The 23719-nt window shown below is 45.7% G+C and overlaps 2 protein-coding genes across 3 annotated transcripts in view; one reads left to right on the top strand and one right to left on the bottom strand.

The window, feature by feature from the left end:
• Positions 1-14717, bottom strand: part of LOC118310570 (ubiquitin-conjugating enzyme E2 E2) — a 47763-nt gene extending 33046 nt beyond the window's left edge. Inside the window, exons 1-3 of one of the 2 annotated variants that reach the window (XM_035633609.2) lie at positions 14567-14717; positions 12172-12369; positions 7220-7270 (exon numbers count right to left, since the gene is read on the bottom strand). In XM_035633609.2, the coding sequence (XP_035489502.1) occupies positions 7220-7270; positions 12172-12362 (242 nt within the window). In that variant the 5' untranslated portion in view covers positions 12363-12369; positions 14567-14717. Of the gene's footprint in view, positions 1-7219; positions 7271-12171; positions 12370-14540 lie in introns of both variants that reach the window. The other variant, XM_035633611.2, reaches the window with a different exon arrangement.
• Positions 14718-16016: 1299 nt separating this feature from the next.
• On the top strand, positions 16017-21559 carry sf3a3 (splicing factor 3a, subunit 3). Its single transcript, XM_035635001.2, has 17 exons — positions 16017-16260; positions 16380-16427; positions 17102-17154; positions 17348-17453; positions 17547-17619; positions 17861-17952; positions 18051-18133; positions 18623-18761; positions 18861-18929; positions 19038-19105; positions 19975-20082; positions 20180-20249; positions 20336-20500; positions 20724-20834; positions 20928-21018; positions 21117-21172; positions 21271-21559. The coding sequence occupies exons 1-17, from the start codon at positions 16165-16167 to the stop codon at positions 21346-21348; spliced, it is 1506 nt and encodes a 501-aa protein (XP_035490894.1). The 5' UTR covers positions 16017-16164; the 3' UTR covers positions 21349-21559.
• Positions 21560-23719: the final 2160 nt, after the last annotated feature.

Below are 23719 nucleotides of genomic sequence, written 5' to 3'. Positions count from 1 at the left end.
AATCTGCCCATCCTCCTCCTCCTCTCTTCTGGTTCAGTCTTTCCACCAGATGTTGGAACCTGGCTGCAGGGATTTGCTCCCATTTGGCCACGAGAGCATTAGTCAGGCTCCACACTGATGCTGGGTGATGAGACCTGGCTCGCGGCCGGCGTTCCAGTTTATCCAAAAGGCAGAAGAGGGGAAGGATGTGTGGGGGTGTGTGCGTGTGTGTGTTGAAGTCAGGGCTCCGTGCAGGCCAGTCAAATTCTTCCACACCAAAATGGGAAAATTGATTTGGTGAAACAGGAGACGACCATACCTATTATATGCCCATTCCAAGTTGGCACCTCACCATTGTTTGTGAGCATCCACATACTTTTGGCCTTTGTGAGTTTCCGATGCCCTTTCAGATAATAAGAAATGACAGTGAGTTATCACGGAGATTGCACTGAGGAAAATGTAATTTGGTGACTAAAATCAAATTTTCTTTGACAGGTTCGACAGCAGCTATCGAGTGAACTGTGTGGTTTTACGGAAACAGAAAGCAACACTACAGCAGCTTCACCCGGTGGAGGGTGACGGGCAGGTTGACTGTCCTTGACACAGAGGATGTAACCTTGAGCTCAAACTTGGAAGGCACCTCCGACAGCACGGCGAGTGCACATGAAACGGTTCCCGCCATTTCTGACGTGTGCATCGTGAGCTGATAAAAGATCTGTGGCAACGACGCAGGGAAATACAGCGAATCTCATCTCATCATGTCACACTGCGTTGCTCTCGTGAATCCGCCTGTCGCTGTCGTTATTACGATCCACCCCCGTCACCGGGGAGCAACTGCCTGCACGCCACAGGCTCTACAAACCAAACAGAGCCACGGATCTCGCTGGTAAAGATTGCAACATCTTAGGCATGTCATGTTTGTAGCTCACACGTGGACCCGCACACTCCTTCCTATCGCCGCTCGTGTGTGAAAAAAAGTGGGCGACTTTGAGTGTGAGCGGTGGGTTGCTGGTCGAGCAGCAGGTGAGCCCACCAGACGGCTGTTTCACTGCAGGATGTTCCCTAATAACAAAACAAGCCAGACCTCCTCCCTTTAATCTGACAAGACAAAAACTACAAGCCACGCACCCACCCAAACCCACCCACCCACGCAGCGAAGAAAAAAGGATTTATGAGGAACTTCAACCTTAAATCAAAGCGTGCGGGGAATATGCGTATGACAATGTTTCTGGATGCCTTAAACGGAAGATTTCTGTAAACAATTCATCTTGGCCAACTGAAGTCATGACTTGTTCGTCCGGAGAGCAATTGTTGAACAGGTTAAACTTGTATCGGACAAACAAACACCAAGTTGGTCGACATGTATGTCTCTGTCATGAATCACAGATGATGAGCTGAATTAGTCGACGTTATGAGGACTCTCTTTCTTCTGCTGAAATAAGAGGCGAGCTTCATTTGTTAGCATCGTTTCAAAATGTACTTTAAAGTCACATTAATGCCCAAGAGCACAAGTTACACCTCTTCTTTTTTTTTTACACAGTGTGACACTGTTCATTACGTTGTTGGCTTTTGGATTTATAATCTGCGTAGTAAAGGCCCCAACTCCATTGGCTTATTGGGACTTGAAAGGAGCTGACAGGCAGCATATTGCTCTGTTGGCAATAACATCCTCCTCTAATTTTCCCCCTGTCAATCACCGGGAGACTACTGTGGGCGAGATGTGAGGAATGTAATTCGTACTGCACACTTAACTGACATCTTTAAATGTTGTCTGGGGGCCGGCGTTAAGACACCGGCAGCCCGTTGATGGAACCGATACAGGACTCCTGCTTACGACTTTGATGTATTACTGTCGTCGCCGCTGTAACAGCTGCTCAGAGACTGACGCTTCTCACTGGACGCGGAGTTACGAGGGAGACGAATGAGTAGAGTCACCGGTCGGATGAAAAATCTTTTCCCCGACACGCTGACACAACCTGCACTAAATCCCCTTGTGCTGCACTGAACAGATGTGACTCCTCTATCTTGTTTAATTACAAATATTAACATTAAACACCAGCTATCAGCAACATAAGGTCACAGTTATTGACTTTTCCTTCTTCACACAGAACAGCTTGAATATTACAAGGTTTAAAGGAAAACAACATACTTCTCTACACAAAAGACATGTAATGACTGCCGTATTTAAGTGACTGTGGTTCATGTAGTCTGCAGGAATGTGAAATTAAATTGAGCTTCTCTTATCTTGCATCACTTCACATTCGTGCTGACTGACGTTCGATGGGCCTGTTGCTCCTGCGGTTGCCATGCTTGTGTTAACGCCGCTGAGCTCGGAAAATAATGCAGTGCTTTGTTTCCCGCACACAGGGGCTAAAACTTGCTGTTGGGCCCCAAATGTGCTCAATATGCAATGACAACAATCATTAGCTGCAGCCCTCTTTTAATAGGTTTCATTGCCATCAAATGTTTCTCACTCATTAAAGCATTAAAACCATTTCGATTCACTCGAGTTCTGTATGAAGGATAAGTAGCTCTTTAAGAACACATCACACACCTACAGTAGAGGAACTCACTGGGAAGCATCACCGCTTACAAATTACAAACCTGTGAACATAAGACTGAAAGACCAAATGAATTATATCTACTACTGTTTTTCTTAATGTAACTGTGAATGTAGAACCTGCACCGAATGAGTGACGGTGCTGGGCTCAGATCAGTGACTGTATATAGAGACGGGCGACATCGTACACTCTGCCCCCTTCATGTACACAGATGGGACATGGGGCAAACTAAAAAGTCAAAGTACATGTTAAATAAAGGTTATTCTGTCATTGTAGGTAGTTCTTTTAAACCGATGCACGTTCAAATGATAATTTTTCCTCATTCATTTGGTTTTCATTTGTCATTTGATAGGTGAGATGTCATGACTGACAGGTGACACTGACGTCTCCACTCCACGATCACCTCATCGGTGCATGATGGCAGCGCCCGTATCCGAGATATTTTGTCTTAGATTAGTTGTACACTGGCTGGGAGAGGAAACGTGTCGTCCATCTTTATAAACACCGGCTCAGATGTAAAAGTAAAGGACCGGTCAGATGAATACATTAGTGTGCTCCGATGGTAATACTGCTGAGTGTATTTCTATGTTTTCAGCTCTGAATAATAGCATGGAATTTAGTAAACACCAGTTCAGCCCAGTTCAATACTCAGCTCGATTCTAATCACTTGTTTGCTGCCACGAGCTGGATGGAAATGTGGAATCACCACGGTACAGCTGGCGTCAGCATCTGCCACCTCCCTTCAAGGAATTAGACCAGCACTTGAACGCGGGCGACAACGAAAGCTGTGCTGGAGTCGGCCATATTTGAAGACTGATAGTCACGGGTGAATACATATTTCTTTCGTATACATATTTCTCTCCCGTTGCGGTGACACTTGTGCCCTATTGCTTTCAGTGCTTAGACGATGATGCAGATCTATTCACTGGGATGTTATTCCTCTGGAACACACAGAGTCTTACTGGGATTAAGGAAAGAGAGGGAGAGCAAGCAGGGATGAGAGAGAGAGAGAGAGAGAGTGGCCAAATTCCCCCCTTGGAATCTAACACATTGTTTCCCCTCAGTCGACGAGGGATTCTTATCAAAATGCTGCCAGGACTATCATGAAAGGATATGGTAATTATGGAAAACACACACACACACACACACACACACACACACACACACACACACACACACACACACACACACACACACACACACACACACACACACACACACACACACACACACACACACACACACACACACACACACACACACACACACACACACACACACACACACACACACACACACACACACACACAGGAAGGCGACCAGGCACTGGGCTAATATAATGTGTCTAGTGTGGGGGCTATTTACATACCCTGCCAGAGTGCTTGTCACATTCAATTAATTACTCTCTGGCAGTGTGACAACGATGATTAAAAGAATGATCAAAAATATTCCCTCATATGGATCCCCCAAAAAAATGTAAAAGGAATTCCACTAAGTCCTTTTAAAGTGAAGCCAAATGAAAACCGGGCACACAAGTCTTAGTAAAAGTTAAAGGTGTTTTTTCTCTCCCTCAATCCCGAGAGGGATCACAGCACGGTTCACTCCACGGAGGAAGGGAATGTCCAAAAAGAGCCAGGGAGGATGTTTGCGGGAGCTGCTGTAATCATGAGCTATGTGCTTTCTTCTGGCGGGTAATGAGCTGCATCACAGTGTCCCTTCACAACCCCTCACATCTGATGTCTTTGGGCGAGCGCAGCCTATTTAACACCGTCAGATCAATTCGAAGGTGAAGAAAGGGGCTGGGGAGACGAGCAGCCCTTTGTTCAAACAGACAGTGTGTGTGAGGAGGTACAGTTCCGTTAAAGGGAATTCATCTCGACAGAAGGGTTGGGGTTTTTGGTTTTTTTGCTTTAAATGTTCACAATGTGCAATTGTGCTTCGCTCTTTGCACAAAAGAGCAGGCTGAATCTGAATTGTTGTGGTGAAACGCGTGAGCTCAATCAAACACCGGGGACGTGACAGCCTTGTGGGGGGAACAGGGGAGCTGCCGAAGAGAGAGGCAAATACCCCGAGGGGCATATTGAATGTAAGAATCTACATTTCAAGCGGCACCGCGCCTCCGGTGGCTTGGATGTCAGACACCCCCCCCCCCCCTCTTGAAAAATGCTCCAGCAGCTTGGGCCTAATTTTTCACTTATGACTGAGGATTCCCGGCTGCAGCCGAGCTCAATCCATTCGTCACGAGGACTCCTTTTCAGCGCGGACATTCTTCGAGGGAGAACGCAAAAATGTAATTTTCTATACAAGTGTCTGCCCGTGAAATTTCCTTTTCCCCCCTCTGCTGTTTGGCCCCTTTGTCGGGAAACATAATGGCTTGCTTCAGCAACACTAGCCTCGTCTTTTGAGATCGGAGGCAGGTGCCGGGGAGATCTGTCCCACTGACGGACGGCCCCCACCGTTACAACAGCGGCGGTTCATTTACAACGCAAACAAACCGTGGCAGATGAGTGGTCCCGGTCTGAAAAGGTGAGGGGCTTTAGATGGTAACTTTTCAAAGGTGAAATTGCTTTTTTTTTTAATTGAAGCCTCTCAAAATGTTAGCATTTGTCAAGAATGACAACAAATGGGGAACAAATCTTTGGGTTTTATAATCAATGCAAAACAATGGATGAAAAGTATTCTCTGATTTTGATGAATGCTGAATGTGGCCCTCTTCAAGGAGACCCGACCCACTTAAACACCAAGACCCAAACAAGGTCTCAGGGCTACAATCAAGTCGATCTCAGTGTTTTGGGGGATTTGGCATCACTTAAATCTAGAGCTGCTTTTTCTCCACTGACATCCCTAATCTCAGGTATCTGCTAAAACTGAGTACCAATCCAATAACAGTGGGATCCTTTTTTCCCTCTTTCAGGTAATGTGAGGCCACTAGTCTTTATCCGAAATTGAAAACTTGTCTCCAAGGAGGCTCCATGAGATTTTGATTTTCCCCTGCATATTGCAGCTCTCCCCTCCATAGTTAAACCATCACAAAAAAGAAAAAGTGTTGATGTACTGTAGATCCTTCAGGGTCTGTTCAGCGTGCGTGGGTCAGTGCATCTCAGGTTTGGGTGAGATTGGGTCAGATGGGATTCGCGGTTCTAATCTTGTCGATTGGTTATCATCCGGTTACTGACCTCAGGCCAAAAACGGCGATCCGAATCCAAATGAAATACAGTTTGTCTGTTCGACCCTGTTCATCTGCAGCAGTGAGCTAACCTGCAATGGCAATGGTGGGTCCCAAACGTGCTCATGTTGTATTTCTCTTGTTGTCAAGGTCTTTTGAAACACAGCATGGAGAAACAACGTCGGACCTCATTACACGCTGAGCCAAACCCGATGAAGGATAAAAAATGATGACCTTTTAGCAAGTGGAGTAAGAGAATCTAGAGCAGCACTCCACATTAAATACAGATTCTTCAGTAACATTATTAACATAGTCACGGCCTTATTAACCCATGGAGTGGTGTCAGGTGGGTGCGCAGTACGAGTTTGGGTGACACAATGTTGCAAGAGAAACTGTTACTGGAGTGGACGTGTCGTTAAAACACTACAGGAATTATCTATTGGGTCTGTAATGGCGTTAAGAAGACCCACCACGCTTATTTACACTGAAACAAACACAAGTCGGCGTAAAGCTGCCCCAGTGTGTGATTCTGGAAACAAGGCTGTAGCCATCCAGGATCACGGGTGTGATGTGTAACACCTCCACACCGGCTCTCTATCCGCAATAGATTTCTTGCCAGGACGTTTTCCCATTTCAAATATCTGCAGTTCAGTCGTTACTTGTCATAATCTTAATATCAGATATATGGGGCGGCACGGTGGTGCAGCGGGTTTGCATGTTCTCCCCGTGTCTGCGTCGTTTCTCTGTGAGTGTCAGGATTGGTGTTGGAAGAGAAAAATGCAGGATTGCTAAACCCAAATACTTTTTGGATTGGGTAAATGTATTTGGAGTGACTGAAAACCCAGCTGCTCTGCCCTGAGTGCATTCCCGCATCACTGAGTTTCCTCTGCTCGCTCAGAGCTGCTGGAAACGTCTGAACTTGGGTAACTTGCCGCTCGCTCGGTGTGAAAGCTGCGAGCCTCACGCCACCCCCTCTCCTCCCCCGCCGCAAAATGCCCCCAGAAAGGCCGTCGGCCAGAGGAGGATAACAAACAGGTGACTCAACGGGAAAGCCCCCACACAATGAACGCCCTCAGTCCGATCTTGATTGGCAGGAGCCACCTCTGCCTTTTCACCACGCACCGACTCGGCGGCCAAAGAAACCTCGCAAACCAGTCAGTCCGCAGCCGAGTGCCTTTCCCACCCTCGGGGAGTGTGAGCTAACACAACACTGTTGCTACAGCGATCCCCACGGTAAACACTGCCAATCAGGTCAATCGCACAGATGTTTATTGTATTTCTTTTTCTTCCCCTTTATTCATGTCTCAGGCTGCTTACAGGGGCCATTCATCACGCTTCAGCCGGAGCCAACGGCGGAGCAAATACAGCACAGCAATCTACCTGTGCCATTCATGTGACTCACTCAGCCGACACACACACACACACACACACACACACACACACACACGCACCAGTGCCTCAGGTGTCAGAGCGAATGGCCTTTTCAAAAAACACACAATGAACAGGCTCCTACCTGCAGTTCGGTGGTGGGTCCAAGGTTATCTCTGCGAGCTCCTTCTGGATTCTGAAACGAGAGGAGGATCAGTGTTACAGTCTCCGTCTCAAACACACACACACAATCACAGGACAGTTGTATAAATCCTGCGTGTGCACACAGAACACCTCATTGATTTTCTAATGAGCTCCGCGGCACTGTGACTGAGCACAGGAATAAGTCCTGTCACACGAGATCAACACGGGGGGATGCGCGGCAGAGTATTTGCCATTTTCTGCCCCCCACGCGAGCATGAATTGATATGGACGTCAAGAAGGCCACGTCTGATAAAAGGAATCGCATCTGATATATCTGGGTAAATTCATTTTGCTGCTCATCACCGTCCCCGTCTTGGCCCTCGTGCTCTCAGGAAGCCGTGCTGGGTGCTTTTCCACACCGAGCACACACGAAAGGGTTTAATGAATAGAGTTTTTCGTCCCGGTTGAGTTTTCATCACATTACCTTGCCATTGATTTGCCTACAAGGATCCGATTGCAGGTGATTTACAAGCAATCAAGCCTTAAATGCTGCTGTCATCCTCCACCACTTCTGCTACATTTCATGTTGAAGCATGTACGTTAGGGTCTTGTTGATGGGAGAGGGCCGGGAAAATGGAGTGATGGGAATTGTAGATGAGCACTTCAAGGAAGAACAAGAGTAAAACTCCCCTGGGAAGAACTCTACCCACCGATTAGGATCACGTGGTGTGATCAAAAGCCCAGAATGGGTACAAAAAAGGACCTTGAGGAGAGACTATTTTCTCAACTGATGTTTCCATAAATTTCCGAAGAATCTGATTTTAAAATATGTTCCGACTGAAGCCTGATAACTAGAGCCGGGGGCGGAGCTAAGGGGTGTCAGCGAGAGAGAGGGAGAGATGTCCCAAATACCATTGATACCCTCATTGCACTGTGTCATCACAGTCTCATGATTCGGGACTCCACAATCCAACTTGGCGAGTTCGCAAGGACGCAAGTTCGAACACGACATATCGTGTACCCGGAAAAGACCTTGAGTGATTTTCTTTGATTTCTGTTTTCCTCCACTTCTATTCCCTTTGCATCTTGTTTTCACATTTCCACTGCAATAACTCACCATGCTCAAGGACGCCATAATAACAAAGAAGGGAAAAAACTAAATAATTGACTACTCTTATTGATCCTGCAGGCTGTTCACTCAGCTGTTTGTTAGCCTGGGCCATAAAATCATAATTTGCTATTGCCAGAGAGCGGGAGAAGCAACGACATGATGTATTGCTTCGGCATTGACGTGGCAATGAGCGCTTGTGCGACAGTTGCACTGCAGAGCAATGTGATGCCCGCCGACATTACCCCAACCTCTTACTGCTTGAGAGAAGAAGTGACCTCTGTCGAATGTGTGTGAAGAAGACAAAAGAGTGGACACATCTGCAGGGGAGTGTTGGTATTAAAGCTCCAAGTCTCAAATGTTAGAATTACAGAGTAATTAGCTGTAGATTTATCTGCAGAATCTAATTAGTTTCTATTTTGAGATAGAGGTAAAATAGAGGTACTGAATGAATCCAACTTATCATGTTTCCCAGGTATTATGGGCAGGACTGAACTTCTGACAACATATAACTGTTTGTTTTTTTACTTGTTTCTGATGTACAATAAATGGCAACGGGTGACTGTTCACTCCATCTTGGACAATGGCTGAGGTTCTTACAAGCTGTGATGATGCAAATGTCTGGAAAAGAATTCACGAGTCCAGATGTCCAGTCATCCAGACGACATGCAGGGTAATTGGCGTCTACAACCACTTTTCCTGTAACCACGGTAAACTAGCACGCTAAACATTAACCCCACGCTGGCTGGTAATGATAGTGGGTTTCTTTACTCCATTTAAAGGCTTGAGCATACAGAGCAATTACAGCATTGTCAGCCACTTTAGTTCCATAGACTCTATTGGAACAGTACCTTTGACGGCTCATGTTTTCACTCGCCACTACATACGTTAAGGCTCAAATCACTGGTTGTCTGGAAGCCGAGCGGTAACTTAAGATGCATAACATAAAACTGCAACGTCTCCATTTCGATTCTGCCTGGGAAGCTTTGTCGCATTTCATCGCACTCTCTCCCACTCGGTGTCTCGTCTGTATCTCTACTGTCTATCAAAGAAAAACGGGAAACTGCCAAAGCAAAACTCCTTCTGTTTGAGACTCAAGCTCTGCGGGTGGATGAGTGGGTGGGAGGGTCAGGACCAGTTCATGAGACGTGCTGTCCAGCCACGGTGGAAATCAAAAACTAGTATACCTGATGTGAAAGGGAAAGCTAGTGATCACAGAACATGATATCCTTTAAAAACAGAGGATAATAGAGAGGTCCTTCCGACCAGCCTCAAGAGGTCACGGGTGTCAGATTGTCGGTTTTTGGAAAGTTAAGAGAAAGTAGCTAGGATAGCGTGAGATATTTGCAACCCGTAATTGAACAACACAACGTGAGCTAAAGGAACGTCGGCACGTAGCGCCAATTGCCACACTTCATGAGAGTCCATGGATTTTCCTTTAAACTCTCCTCTGTGGTGCAATGACTGCACACGACTCACTCGGGGAAAGACGAGGAAGGGAGGGGAGGGAAGAAAAAAAAAAAGACATACATTTGCAAAGGAGCCTGTAATACAATCTCCACAGTTATGGAGTCCTTCTCAGCATGAACGATCGCCGTGTAATTTTGTCTGCAGTATTTCCTGAGGTGGCACATTCTGACAGCTGAAGCCGGGGACCTGTTAGGGGAGAGTGCTGCGACGAATGAGGCCTCGGGAACCCGAAGGGGAAAAGCTCAGATTATGCCGTGGCTTCATCGTGCTCCTGCGCGGCCCTCTTTAACCAAACACTCGCCTTCTTCTAACGTTCCGCGGCTCGTTGCTCGTTCAATAATCCCTCGGGACACTGCGCGAACCGAACTATTACATTCTGCATGCCTCTGAAAATAAGTCAATATCGTCTGAGCACAGTTCTCATAATGCGGAGCGCTGGCTTCAGTGTGTTGCGGCCGGTGATTTAAAATGTGAACTAGCACTGAGAGCAGCTAAATAACAACTATGCTTGTCAACCCTCCTATAAAACGGTAACCCTGGAGGTCCCTATTTTTTATGTCGGAGCCATCTCTGGTGATAAGAAGTCGTCGCCGTCGGACGTGACTGAAGGTGTGAGCGCAGGCAATCGTATTCCTTTGTGCCGGAGGAGAGATATCCCGGAGCAGACTGTTTACGAGAGCAAATCAAGAGACGTTCACTGGAGTGGTCCTGCGGGACCCCGGGACTTTGTGACACAGAAAGACAGGCATCGCAGAACTTCGCTGTATGATGGCAAGTGTAGGTCGACAGTTGGGATTTCGTTTTGCACCATTGAAATAATACTGTACAGTTTTTAGGACGGTGGGAAAAGAAGAGCACTTGTTTTTCTCCCACACATAGCCTATTTGGGATGTGTGTGTGTGTGTGTGCCTCAGTCAAAATGCCTGTCAGGTGGTGGAACAGGGGCCTGAAAACCGCTCCCGCCAAACTTTTCCAACATTAAAATTGGGAGGGATTTTTTTTTTTTACTCTCAGAAGCCGACAATCACTCCCTTCATAACAGTGTGGGAAAGTAGAGAAGTGTTGGCTCAGAGCTATGGCACTGACCACAATATTCCGATGCTGCGTTATTGACACGCGAGCCACAACAACGGCTATGTTCACATTTTGTTTCTTCCCTTTACCACGAGGCACGGTCCTTCTTGTTTTACACTTCGATGCCTGTGTGCTGAATGTTCACAGCCTTGGTTTGCTCCTGTGTGAAAACAACAGGAAGGCTCTTGTGTGACACTTTGATTCATATTTCCGTAACAGATTCATGTACGGCCCTCTGCAGCACACTGTACGTCTGTTACAATGAGCCTTTGTTTGCATGTATAATCCCTCTGGGTACTTTTGGATATGTCAGAAAAGGAAACAAAAAAAATCTCAATGTTTTGTCCTTATTGTAATCGTGTTGTGATGAATGACATTGATGCCAGAAATATATATATATATATATATATATATATATACACACATATACACACACATATACACACACACACACACACACACACACACACACACACACACACACACACACACACACACACACACACACACACACACACACACACACACACACACACACACACACACACACACACACACACACACACACACACACACACACAAATCCTGGATAGAAACTGCTTTGTAGAGGGTTACATCTGAAAATATAGTAATATCATATTATAATATAAATAGCCTAACAATAAAGCTTATTCATACAGCACAAAATCAAATAAATGAAGTCATCTGAGTAAAAAAAGAGAAAGAAATGCGGCTAATGCTGCACACCGTGCTGTTGAGCCGACCTAAATCACTGCAGGGGAAATTCCTTCATCACACAACTCCCCTTGGTTGACCTCTCTTAGGCTCTCTTCTTTCAAATCCATAAACCACGACTTACTACAACATCATAGGAACGAACCGATGCAACACCAAGTGTGCACATCCTAACAAAGATTATGCCCCCGCCCCCCCCAGTTAAAAGGGAATGGGAGGTGGCACTCTGATTGTTTTTTTATATGTTATGCCCACACCACACCCATGACACATTGAGCCGAGACATCATTTCTGTATTTTTGGGTATCAAAAACGACTCGACTTGGGTTTTTCCTGAATATTTTTCTTCTGATTTGCTAAACGATTTACCGTGTGAACACAAGCACAGAATATTTTCGACTGAATGATTTCTACTGAAGTCAATACGCAACGCAGCAGCTCGGCACCAAGGACAGAAAAAAAGAACGAGTAAGTGGTGGGTGAGAACCTTGAGCAGCGACACAAAGCGATCGATGCAGTGCAGGCGGCAGAGGAAGGTAAAGACGGTGGGAGTTGTGACCACCTACCTCTTGGCGCTGGTGGAGAGCTTGGCGGCGGTCTTGCTGGAGATCTTGGCCTCCTTCTTCTTGGGCTGGGTCTGGTCCCGCTGCTCGGGGCCCGACTGCTCCGGAGGAGCCGCCTCCCTCTGCTCGGCATCCGAGCTTCCCCCACTGGTGTTGGGGCTGTCGTCCGGCCTGGGCTGCACCTCACTGGACATGCTGACACTGCAAACACACACACAGGCGGCGTGAAGGCACATGCAGTGTGTACAAGGAAACACACGACCTGAGAGCTGTTCTCATCGAGACGGGTCTGATCAATGATTGATGCTTTTCTTACAGAATGCACTGTAATTAACAGGAACGATGTTAATGACCCGACATGATTATGACTAACTGCTGCCACTATTATTTTCTTAATCCATTAATTATCTGTGGATTACTTTTTTCTATTCATCTGTGAATAATTTTTAAGCCAACAATGATCATAAGTCCTGGGTATATTAAATCATAAAATATTCAATGAGTCTTTGTTTGTATGCCTAAAATTCTGAGCTCCTGTATCTGCTAATAGTCGCATCAATCTTCAGACAGTGTAGAAAGAGCATTCAACTTACTACTTATTAAAACTAAGTGATTCATGCTCTGATTCATAAACACCAGAAGACAGTAAAAAGATGCCAGATGCAATTTCCCAAAGCCCCAGAACTCACGTGGCCAGACGGTAGATTTATGAAGCCATTTATATACAGAGGAAATCTCAGGAAATCACACAAATCAAAGTTATATTTGCACGATCATGAGATTTTTGCTAAGCTGAAGTTCTGAGCCGTGACAATCTGTCCATTAATCCATTAGAGCAAATGAATACTGGAGATATACACCGGTTCCAGCTTCGCAAGTATGAAAAATCTCCAGTTTTTTACGGACTGTTGCCTCTGGGTAACGGTGATGAGCATTTTACAAAGTTTGCTGACACTTTACACACCACAACACGATGATTAAATCCAGAGAAGAAACTGCAGATTGATCACTGATCACAGATTGATCACTGAGTACAGCAGCCGTTAATATGTTCATATCTGAAGCCTAAAAAGTGTCAAACATTAAACACCGACCCTCAGAATCACCAGAGGTGAGCGTCTGTCGACCCTAAGCTTCAAGTCAAATGTATGACACAGATGAGCACACGTGAGGACGTTTTTCCTCTGACATGAATGTGAAATTTGGGCAGAAGCGAGGACAGACGGTTCGACAGACATGATGATGATGACGGCGGCTTTGGCGAAGCCCGCTCCGCCTCTGACACTCCAGCTATCTGAGGTAATTAACTGCATCTTGTTGGTGGGCTGATATGGGGGAGGGGGGGGGTTACATGGGTCAGGCATCATTCCAAGAGGTTAGGTCCTGGAGCCCATCGCAGGCTGCGCTGTTATTACTGTGTGGGAAGCGACGTGACTCCAGTTGAGGACAAACACGGTGTGAGTAAAAGGTGTCACAGATAGGACAGGGGCCTCAGGGGCCTGGCCTCCTGCCACCAGGGAGGTTTTTAACCCCTTTAGGTGGGAAACTGTCAAAAACACCTCAACCAAGCATTTCTATATTTACAGTCTGTGTGTTAGTGGCTGAGCAGGCCTGAGAGAAAATCACACCCCACAGACAGAGACACACACACACACACACACACACACACACACACACACACACACATTCCTATGTGAGGACACAGACATGTCAGATTCCCCTATTAAAATGTGGCAGCTGACTCAATGCTGCCTTGCTTTAGAGCAGAGAGAATCTATTTTACCTTGAAATAATCCCGAAGCTCTTCGAGAAATACAGAAATAAAATACATCTCAGCTCTGTGACAGTGTGTTCGCGCTGTTGGCTAAACATGTCACGCGTGATGTCGGTGCGGGGCGATAAGGGGCGATGCGGGACCGACCGGCCGGCGGAGTTGACATGTTACCGGGGGAGAGGGTTTAAATGACGGCTGTCTCGGCCGGAGCTCGGGGAGGCGTGCTCTCCTGCAGACAGAGGAGGGCACGCGTCGGGGGTAACGTCGAGGAGGAGGAGGAGGAGGAGGAGGAGGAGGAAGCCCCCCCCCCCCCCCCTCCTCCTCCTCCTCCTCACCCGGTCCCCGTGTCTCAGGCTTATTGATGGGGAGTTAACATCCAGGCTGCCTCGGTGTGAGCGAGGTGACGCCGATGGGCACAAACACGTCCGACATCCAGACCTGCGCGCCGCCGGAGCTCAGCTCAGCTCACTGACCACCACAATCTGCTCCCGCACAAAAGACCGACTCGACCCCCCCCCCCTCCCTCCCTCCCTCCCCTCTCCCTTCTCTCGCTGCCTCGCCAGCCAGACGCCCCCTCCCTCGCTCCCTCTTAACGCACCTTTCTGCCGTCGGCGGGCGGCTCACCTCTGTTCGCAGGCTGGACGCGCAGCGGCGGGAGAAATGTGCTAATGTTCCGTGATCCTCGACTCTGTCCGTCCGGTCCGCTGCTTCCCGTCCGCTGCCTCGACCGACTGGTGGAGAATGTGAGGCGGAGCGCGACTGTCAGGCCACGCCAGCCTACACGCGTCGTTTCCGGTTGTAGCTGGCAAAATAAAAGCACGGATGAGCGAGCTTTAAAAAAGTATTTCCCCCCCCCCCCCCCCTTTTCTTTTTGTTGTTGATGTTGTCACACGCGACACACTGCAAATAGAGCCCGACTGCAGGACTACATTCCAGAGGAGAGATATTGAAAATAAATATACAGCACTATTTTCCAGAAAGATGAATCATGTTTACATCAGGACAGAAACTCGTTATTTATGTGCACACATTTACATAATGCAAAAAAAAAGTGTCCATCCATCTGTTATTTATGACAAATAATGTCTTCCAAAAGAATGCAGTTTGATAGATGTCTTATTTGTTGCATCTTCTTGATCACAATAACTCCTATCTTTATCCTGGTGGACGTACAGTTCACCAAATTGCAGAGTTTGCAAACTGAATCTAAATCTATGAATTGACTGTTTTAAATGTCTAAATGGAGCAACGGCTGTTCGGTCTACTAGTTTAACAAGCATAGTTTGTTCGTTTTTGCCACGTCTTTGTTCTTGTAAAGAAAATCGTGATTCTCACGAATGACTCACATTCAATTGGAAATAATTATTATTATCATGCAAACAATTTCTCTCTCTTTTTGGCCACGAATCAGAATATCTCGCACATGTGTTCTGATGTTTGTTTGTTTAAAACGAATCTGAGCAAACAAAAGTCATTTATTTTGAAATTGACGAGTCCCCGTTCCGGTCTTCTCCTCTCTACCGAAACTTGACAAATGAGACCGCGTCCGTGCGCGCTCCCACGTGAGCGCGCGCAGTGCGTGTTGCTGTCTGAAGCGTCACGCGAGGCTGTGATGATAGTGGCAGACTACAAAGGACGAGGACATGAGAGGGAAATCATGTCGATCATCATGACAATCGATCTAATTCTGAAAGTGTACATCAAGATTCTACAGGCACGACCAATGATGTACAGTAACAACAAACAGCAGTGGAGCTGTTAATGATGTCTGAGCTCTGGAGAAATACTAATACATGATGTCATGGGCCAGATGTTGACCCCATCAGTCAATTTATCTAAAGCACTGTGGCTAGTTAATCAACAGTAAAAATCAGATAGACCCATACATATTTTAAGTGACCATACATATAAAGAACTCCATTAAACCACTCCAGATTATCTCATTATTTATATTTTAAGTGTATCTGGTGAAAGAATAAATTGACATTTTAAAAATACAGATGTCTTTTTTGTTTGTGTGGAACCAAGTCGGCGCTGCGGAACCTTTCGCGTGGCTCGTGTTTCTCTACGCCGAGTACGGTGACGGACGGTAGCTCCGCTAACATGCGCCATTGAAAATAAACGTAGCCGAAACGGCGGGGGCCACTTTCTTTCATTTTATGTACCGGTCAGTTTGAAGCCATTTCTTGGTCTGAAGTCAACGTCCAACACACTTCGAGACAATGGAGAGTATTTTAGAGCAACAGCGTCGCTATCACGAGGAGAAGGAGAGGCTAATGGATGCTAAGACGAAGGAGATGTTACACAAGAAGTCCACGGTAAAGCTAACCGCTTTATGCTAGCGTTAGCGCCGGTGCTAACCAAACACTGCGAACCTTAGAAACGCCTGCAACTTAAACTGATGTTTTAACCCGCATCTCGTCTGTCTCTGTTGCAGCTGCGGGAACAGATCAACTCTGACCACCGAACAAGGGCCATGTTGGATGTAAGCAAAGAGTGTTGATGTGTTATGAACAGCGGCTGGCTATAGCGCTAGAAGCTCGAGAGCTAACCCTTCTGTTAGGTTACTGTTAACGTGTTGGTGTGGTGAATATCAGTACGAATCATTTAACATTAGGGGGGAAAGTTATTTACATGACTAGACTGAGATGGTCCTGCTACGAGAAGAGTGCAGCACAGAGAGATTCCATCACTTAAATGTAAAATTTTATGTAAAAAAGCAAATGTGTTTGAATGGAGTTTAACTGAAAGCGTTGCACGTTATTGGCCAAATCTACTGGAATATCCGGGGTGCACGTGATGCACCTAACAGCTCTTAATAAAGTAATATTCTACCATCTGATCGATGAAGTCTGTGCTGCAGTGCAGTACTCTTCAGCAGCCACATTTTAAAATGAAAACGTGAATAAAATATCACCCCTCTGTGGACTGCATGTACTATAGCACCATGACTCACAGGGATCTAAAGATAAACCTTTAAGTAAATGAAGAAGTATTGCAGTGTAAGATGTTGGAGGGTGAAGAGACTTTGGTCTGACAAGCGCCCTGTTTGGTATTTTCTCTCCATGTACCATCGATAGAGCAGGGGTTATTTCAGTAAGTCAGAGTCATGGCCTCTTTCAACGTGAAAATGAACACGTCCTTTCCATCTTTTGACAGAGGTATATGGAAGTGAGTGGAAATATCAGGGACTCCTATGAAGACAAAGATGGGTAAGTCTTTCTTCTATGATTAAACTGCTCCAGTGATGTGTCTATGTCTGTGAGAAGGGTTCATACAATCTGTTGTGTTGGCTCAACCTTTTCAGCCACATTTCCTTTTAGAATTATTATTACTTTGTAAATTTCTTCCTTAAAGTCACTTAACGTTCTACATTGAACAAGAGCTTCTTTTTCTCACCGACAGAATGAGGAAGGACGAGCTCGCTGCCATCTCGGGACCAAATGAGTTTGCAGAGTTCTACAACAGACTGAAACACATAAAGGAGTTTCACAGAAAGCATCCGAATGAGGTAGTTGGCCTCTATGAATTGTCCTGATTGCGCCCTGTGATCCTTTTTGGAAGCTGAACAATACCAACGCTGTCGCGTGGGTTTTTCTCGTAGATTTCCATTCCCATGTCGGTGGAGTTCGAGGAGCTGATGAAGGCCAGGGACAACCCCAGCGAGGAGGCTCAGAGTGAGTTCAATAAAATCAAATCATTGTAGTAGACTCTGTGGCTTAATCATGGCCAGGCTGAGCAAATCTTTCATCATTACTTTCAGACAACTGGTCATTACAAAGGTGATTATCAGAGGACTGTGTTAAACTGAAGCTTTTTACAGTGTCCTGTAAAATGTAGTGACTCCATATTTTCAGACAGATTGGTGTTTTGTAATAGATGGTGATGGAGGGAAATGTATTTATTTCTCTTCCACAGACCTGGTGGAGTTCACTGATGAGGAAGGATATGGCCGTTACCTCGACCTCCACGACTGCTATCTGAAGTACATCAACCTGAAGGGAGCCGAGGTGATGATCCTTTAAATCTGCATCATATTGCTCTTCACCTTTAAACTTAAACCTAGATCTTTTTTTTGAACCGGTGACTCTGCTGTCTCTTTGTGCAGAAACCTGAGTACATCACGTACCTGTCGGCCTTCGACCAGCTGTTCGACATCCCCAAGGACAGGAAAAATGCTGAATACAGAAAGTAGGTCCATCGTGCTCGTTCCCATCAGAAGTAACGGTTGTGTGAAGTCGTGTACTTGGTGTTAAGTTTGTGAGAACACTGCTGCTAGGCAACAGCAACATGGATGCTAATATATATTACCGTCGGTGATCATACAGACTCATTGTGAACCCAGTAAACACAAGCCCAATGGAAGGCAGCATATAACCAGCTGTTGAGACCATACACTTTATATAAAGATGGACTTGGCGTTGCCACTTCCTCCTGTTGCCATAATTAGGAGCCAGTGTCTTTACAGTATTGAGGTCCTGCTGATGATACACATGCTCAACCAATCACGAGTCAGTCTGAGCGCAAATCGTGATGTTTCACCTTGTGTGTTTATCATCAAATAATTAATTCAAACACAACCTATCAGAAACACAAACACTTTAACATAAATTAACCTATAAATACAGAAATCATTTTTGGGAACACTTGTGTACACTGCATTTATTTTTCTGTTTGCAGGTATCTGGAGATGCTGCTGGAATACCTGCAGGACTACACCGACCGGGTCAAACCCCTGCTGGACCAGAACGAGCTGTACGGCAAAGTGCTGTTGGACTTTGAGAAGAAGTGGGACAACGGGACCTTCCCGGGCTGGCCGGTATGTTCTGCCGACATCTTCTTCACGTGTTTGGTATTGTATTTATTCACGTCGTCTGATCCGATGTCTGTGTCCTCACCTCGTTTTTCCGCAATGTAGAAAGAGACGAGCAGTGCTCTGACACACGCCGGAGCTCATCTGGACCTTTCTGCCTTTTCTTCTTGGGAGGTGAGAAAAACAAATAGGACGTTTAGAAAATGTATTATTGAATATGAATACACAGAATGCTCATTCATGCCTCGACTGATGTTTTTTTATTATTGTTCTTTCACACAGGAGTTGGCCTCTTTGGGTCTGGACAGGTTGAAGTCTGCTCTCATGGCGCTGGGACTGAAGTGTGGGGGGTGAGCATGTTGTTTACATCAAGAAACACTGTAGCTGTATAGGGACACTCCCATTTTTAAATTCTAGGTCCATATCAATGTTTGTTTGTTTGCTTTTGTCGTTATTTACTTCCCATTTTTGTACCAGAGAAATCGTCATTATAAACACATAACAGAAGTTTGTCAGCTCTTTCTCAAACTCTCTTTGAACGAATGTTATCGTTTTCACGGCGAATACAGATAAACAACAGGCTCCATAACTTTTTTAAATAATCCTGCCAACCAATAAACAAACAGAACCAATCACATAACCTCCTTGTTGGTAGGGATGGGTATGGTTAAGATTTTAACCAGTTAACCTAGGGGAAACACTGGATCATAATGTGCACTGTGGAGGAAACTGGAAAACCTGTTTCTTCTGTGGGAATGTTTTTTATTTGAACATGGGCTTAAGCGCTGATCAGCAAAAATAAACTAAGTGGGTTTTATGTTCGTAAATAAAATGCAACTGGACTGTGGGTGTGAGGTGATGTAATTGGTGTGTGTGGGGAGGTGATGTAATTGGTGTGTGTGTGGGGAGGTGATGTAATTGGTGTGTGTGTGGGGAGGTGATGTAATTGGTGTGTGTGTGTGGGGAGGTGATGTATTTGGTGTGTGTCTGAACGCCCTCGACCACCGTCTGCTGGAGGGCGGCACCTGGGGGAGCAGAAACCCACATGGCAGTGCAGCCACAACGCCTTTAACCCACACCACCCCTCAATACATATTAATATCACAACTATCAGTGCACACCATTGTCACTGGACACAGGTTGAGGCCCCACAGACATCAGGCCGTTCGCTGAGGACAGGGTGACTTGCTCCATGTGTGAATCTGTGTGATCTGTGCAGGACTCTGGAGGAGAGAGCTCAGAGGCTGTTCAGCACCAAAGGCAAATCCCTGGAATCCCTGGACCCTTCACTGTTCGCCAAGAATCCCAAAGCCAAAGGGCCTAAAAAGTAAGAAAAGCGTAAAGACTGGGCGCAGCGCTCACACAGATTCATGATGGTGTCGGTTATATAATCCCTCACCATTTTCTATCCGTCACTCCTGCAGAGACACAGAGCGTAACAAGGAGATCGCTTTCCTGGAGGCTCAAGTGTACGAATATGTGGAGGTCCTCGGGGTGAGTGAACAGATCCTCTGCTCTTGGATTCTTGTAAATGTGTTGCGGTCAGCACTCGCTCTGACATGTGTCGTCCCCGGTTACAGGAGCAGAGGCAGCTTACTCACGAGAACGTGCAGAGGAAGCAGGCCAGGACCGGCGAGGAGCGTGAGGAGGAGGAGGAGGAGCAGCTCAGTGAGAGCGAGAGCGAAGACGAAGACAACGAAATCATCTACAACCCCAAGAACCTGCCGCTGGGCTGGGACGGCAAGGTGAGGCTGCGAATGTTCTTCAGTTCTCCCGCAAAACATAACACAAGTCCAACATTCACACTGATGCATGAAACTGAAGTCCACTGTCCCATGTTGTGTTCATTGTTTTAAACTTCATTTGAACTGGCACAGAAAACCTCACATTGCTCTGCCTATGTATGTTCTTTTCATCGATGACTTCCGTTTCCCGACTTGGTAAACAAATTTGTTTTCTTCCCTCCAGCCGATTCCATACTGGCTGTATAAACTCCACGGGCTGAACATCAACTACAACTGTGAGATCTGTGGAAACTACACCTACAGAGGACCCAAAGCCTTCCAGAGACACTTTGCAGTATGTTGTTGTTGTTTTAGACACGGTACATTGCTTGTGACATCAGACGTTGGAGTGTGGAACTGAAATGGATTTTGATGTTGTGCTCTATAGGAATGGAGACACGCCCACGGTATGCGCTGCCTTGGAATCCCCAACACCGCTCACTTCGCCAACGTCACTCAGATCGAAGACGCCGTCTCCCGTAAGTCTGCCGAATCACCATCACAACATCTGGGATTTTTTAAAAGAGTTCTGTAAGTTCGTTTAAATAAACGATTGACCTTTTGTTTCTTGCACCAGTCTGGGCGAAACTGAAGTCCCAGAAGGCATTGGAGCGATGGCAGCCAGACACAGAGGTGAGTCCACACTGATGGAGTCAACACAGTTGATTTGGGAAATAAGTGACAATTTCCATGTTTATTCCATGACTTATGTTTTTATTCCACGCCTTCAGGAAGAGTATGAGGACTCGAGTGGGAATGTGGTGAACAAGAAGACCTACGAGGATCTGAAGAGACAGGGCTTGCTGTAGAGAAGCGCAGAGGAAACGAAAAGCTGTCAAATCAAAGGAGCGCCCTCTATAATCTGCGATACTTTTTAATCATGGATTTCCATGTTTCTTTTTATTTTGTAAGTACTAATGTTGTTTTACAGACTGTGTCCCATCCTCCATTCCTCCATTTGATAACTTTGTAATGTGGCAACCATTGACTATTATAATAAACTCAGTACTTTATCACACACTCTTTGTCACCGTTTGATTTGCTCCTGAATCAGCTTCCTTGTCAGACTTTACAGTTGCTGAGCAGAGACGGGCCTGAGTCGGCTGGATCTACTGGTGCGAATTAACTTATCTACTGCAAACATTTGAGGACGTTTTGGTGTTGATGGTAATAAATAATCTGGTTCATGTATGTGTGTGTATATATATATATATATATATATATATATCCTTATCCATACAGACACCATATCCATAGAAGGATCAATAGATACGTATCTGTGGAAGTAGTATTTATGCTAAGTCCTGTGATTAAAATCCATACATGCCATAGAAGCTGATACCTTTTAAATATTTGCCCATCCCTTACTTGGGGGGGAAAAAGGGCAAAAAATATTTTGTTTTACATTGTCTCAATGCTATTTGAGAAGGTCTATCCTTTTTTTTCATGTTGCGTGACGTATATGTATGCATGTCTGACCACTCTGAGGGTTAAATGCTATTCAGATGCAGTACGATCACAAAGCTGTGGTGCAAACTAGTCCACAGCCTTCATCTGGTTAACTTATAACCCAAAGCACCCAATCATGAGACTTTATGGAGGGAGAGTATGATCAAGTAACCATCTTCAGTATGAATGTGTACATGAATGTTATTTGACCTCAGGGAATGCTCCAGCTCTGTCTCACACCACAGCAGGTTTTAATCTCTGCAGGAGAAGAGACGGATCATCATAGTGCATGACTAATCACATCAGATGACACGACTCCTTGTGTTCTGTATTACTCCTGCTGAGCTGTGTGGCAATAGGCATCTTTTATGTAATTGTGTATTAAGTTAGAACTGAATGCTTTATTAATGCTTAATGAATTCATTTATGGGTGTATATATTAGGTCAAAGTCCCTTTGACTGTGACAGTGGTACGACTCCCTCTTGCTTCAGTAATTGAGCTAATGTAACTTGTCTCCCCATGATTTTCCACCTTGCCATGAAACAAATCCCGTGAACTGCATTGGTATCCAAAAACCTGCACGTATTAGACCTTTGTTCTAAGTTTTTACAGTCAATGTGAAAAAGCTTTTGTCTTTTCCACAGTTCAAATTTAAATAACAATCATTCACTCATTTCTTTACACCAGATCAAGGCCTGCAGATGGTGCTGCCTCACCACGATTCTCTGGGAGAAACTCATGGGGTAGACGTTTCCCTTAGCATAGACACAGAGGGGACAGTGCCTGCTGTCCTGCAGACCCTCAGATGGCACTGATGTTATGATTTCCCATGTATCAGTATCAATATAATGTCATTCGTCTGCTACTGATGTGTCACAAAAATATGATTTCTTTCTTTCTTATCAACAGATTCCTTTGTCTCTTCACAGTATGTGTTCTTCATTTACCCTCTTCTATATCCGGTAATATGTCCATTACACAATTGTGTTATCGGTAACAGTTTTCATGTGGTCAGTAAATGTAACACTCGAAGATCTTCACATGTCTAGAATGAACACTAGCCATTCTGAACGGCTGTAGTTAGGGATTAGCTAAATGTTTAGTTGAAATGAGTGAAGCATGTTATCATTTGCTGTTGGAACAGTTTCGCAGGTATGTGATCAACAACCAAAATGTTCCACAAGATGAAAAGTTTTAATTCATTAAAACTCCTGGCTAGAGATCACCTGAGGACCACCATGCCCGTACTGAATTTCAAAGCAATCCATGGAGCAGTTTGTGAGACATTCGTGATGGTAACATTTCCTTATCCTGTGTATTGAAGGAAACATTCTGAGAGAAACTCTCTGTTCTTGGCTTTTTGAATCCTAAACCCTGAGATTAGCGATGAGTAGCTGCTCCGAGGCTGACATTTGTAAAAGAGCTGCCGGCAGCCGGGTACTAACATGATTTCCATTGGCGCAGGCTTCAACGGGGGCAGAGCCAGCAAAGCGTGGTATGAGAGTGTCTTAAGGGATCTGCCTTCGCTCCAGTGAGTCCTCATTCAGATGAGGGCTACTGCTGCCGGGCCACTCCGCCACTGGTTGGGTCACCACGCCTGATGTGTTCCACTTCCAACTGCCTGGCATAGAGGCACTTACCCAGGTTTCAAATTACACAGGCCCTGGTGAGCTGCCCCAAAGTCAGGTCCACACATTGAAAGCTGCTCCACGTGTTCCGTGGGTCCTGCT

Source organism: Scophthalmus maximus, chromosome 5 (genome assembly GCF_022379125.1).
Source record: "Scophthalmus maximus strain ysfricsl-2021 chromosome 5, ASM2237912v1, whole genome shotgun sequence".
Lineage (NCBI taxonomy): Eukaryota > Metazoa > Chordata > Actinopteri > Pleuronectiformes > Scophthalmidae > Scophthalmus > Scophthalmus maximus.
This window is presented reverse-complemented; position numbering and strand designations above follow the sequence as displayed.

Bases quoted from the DNA above. Each gene is read 5' to 3' on its own strand.
- sf3a3 (XM_035635001.2), top strand. From the start codon at position 16,165: ATGGAGAGTATTTTAGAGCAACAGCGTCGCTATCACGAGGAGAAGGAG. The intron at 18,762-18,860 runs GTATGTTCTGCC...TCCGCAATGTAG, and splicing joins GGACCTTCCCGGGCTGGCCG to AAAGAGACGAGCAGTGCTCT. The intron at 20,083-20,179 runs GTAAGAAAAGCG...TCACTCCTGCAG, and splicing joins AAAGCCAAAGGGCCTAAAAA to AGACACAGAGCGTAACAAGG.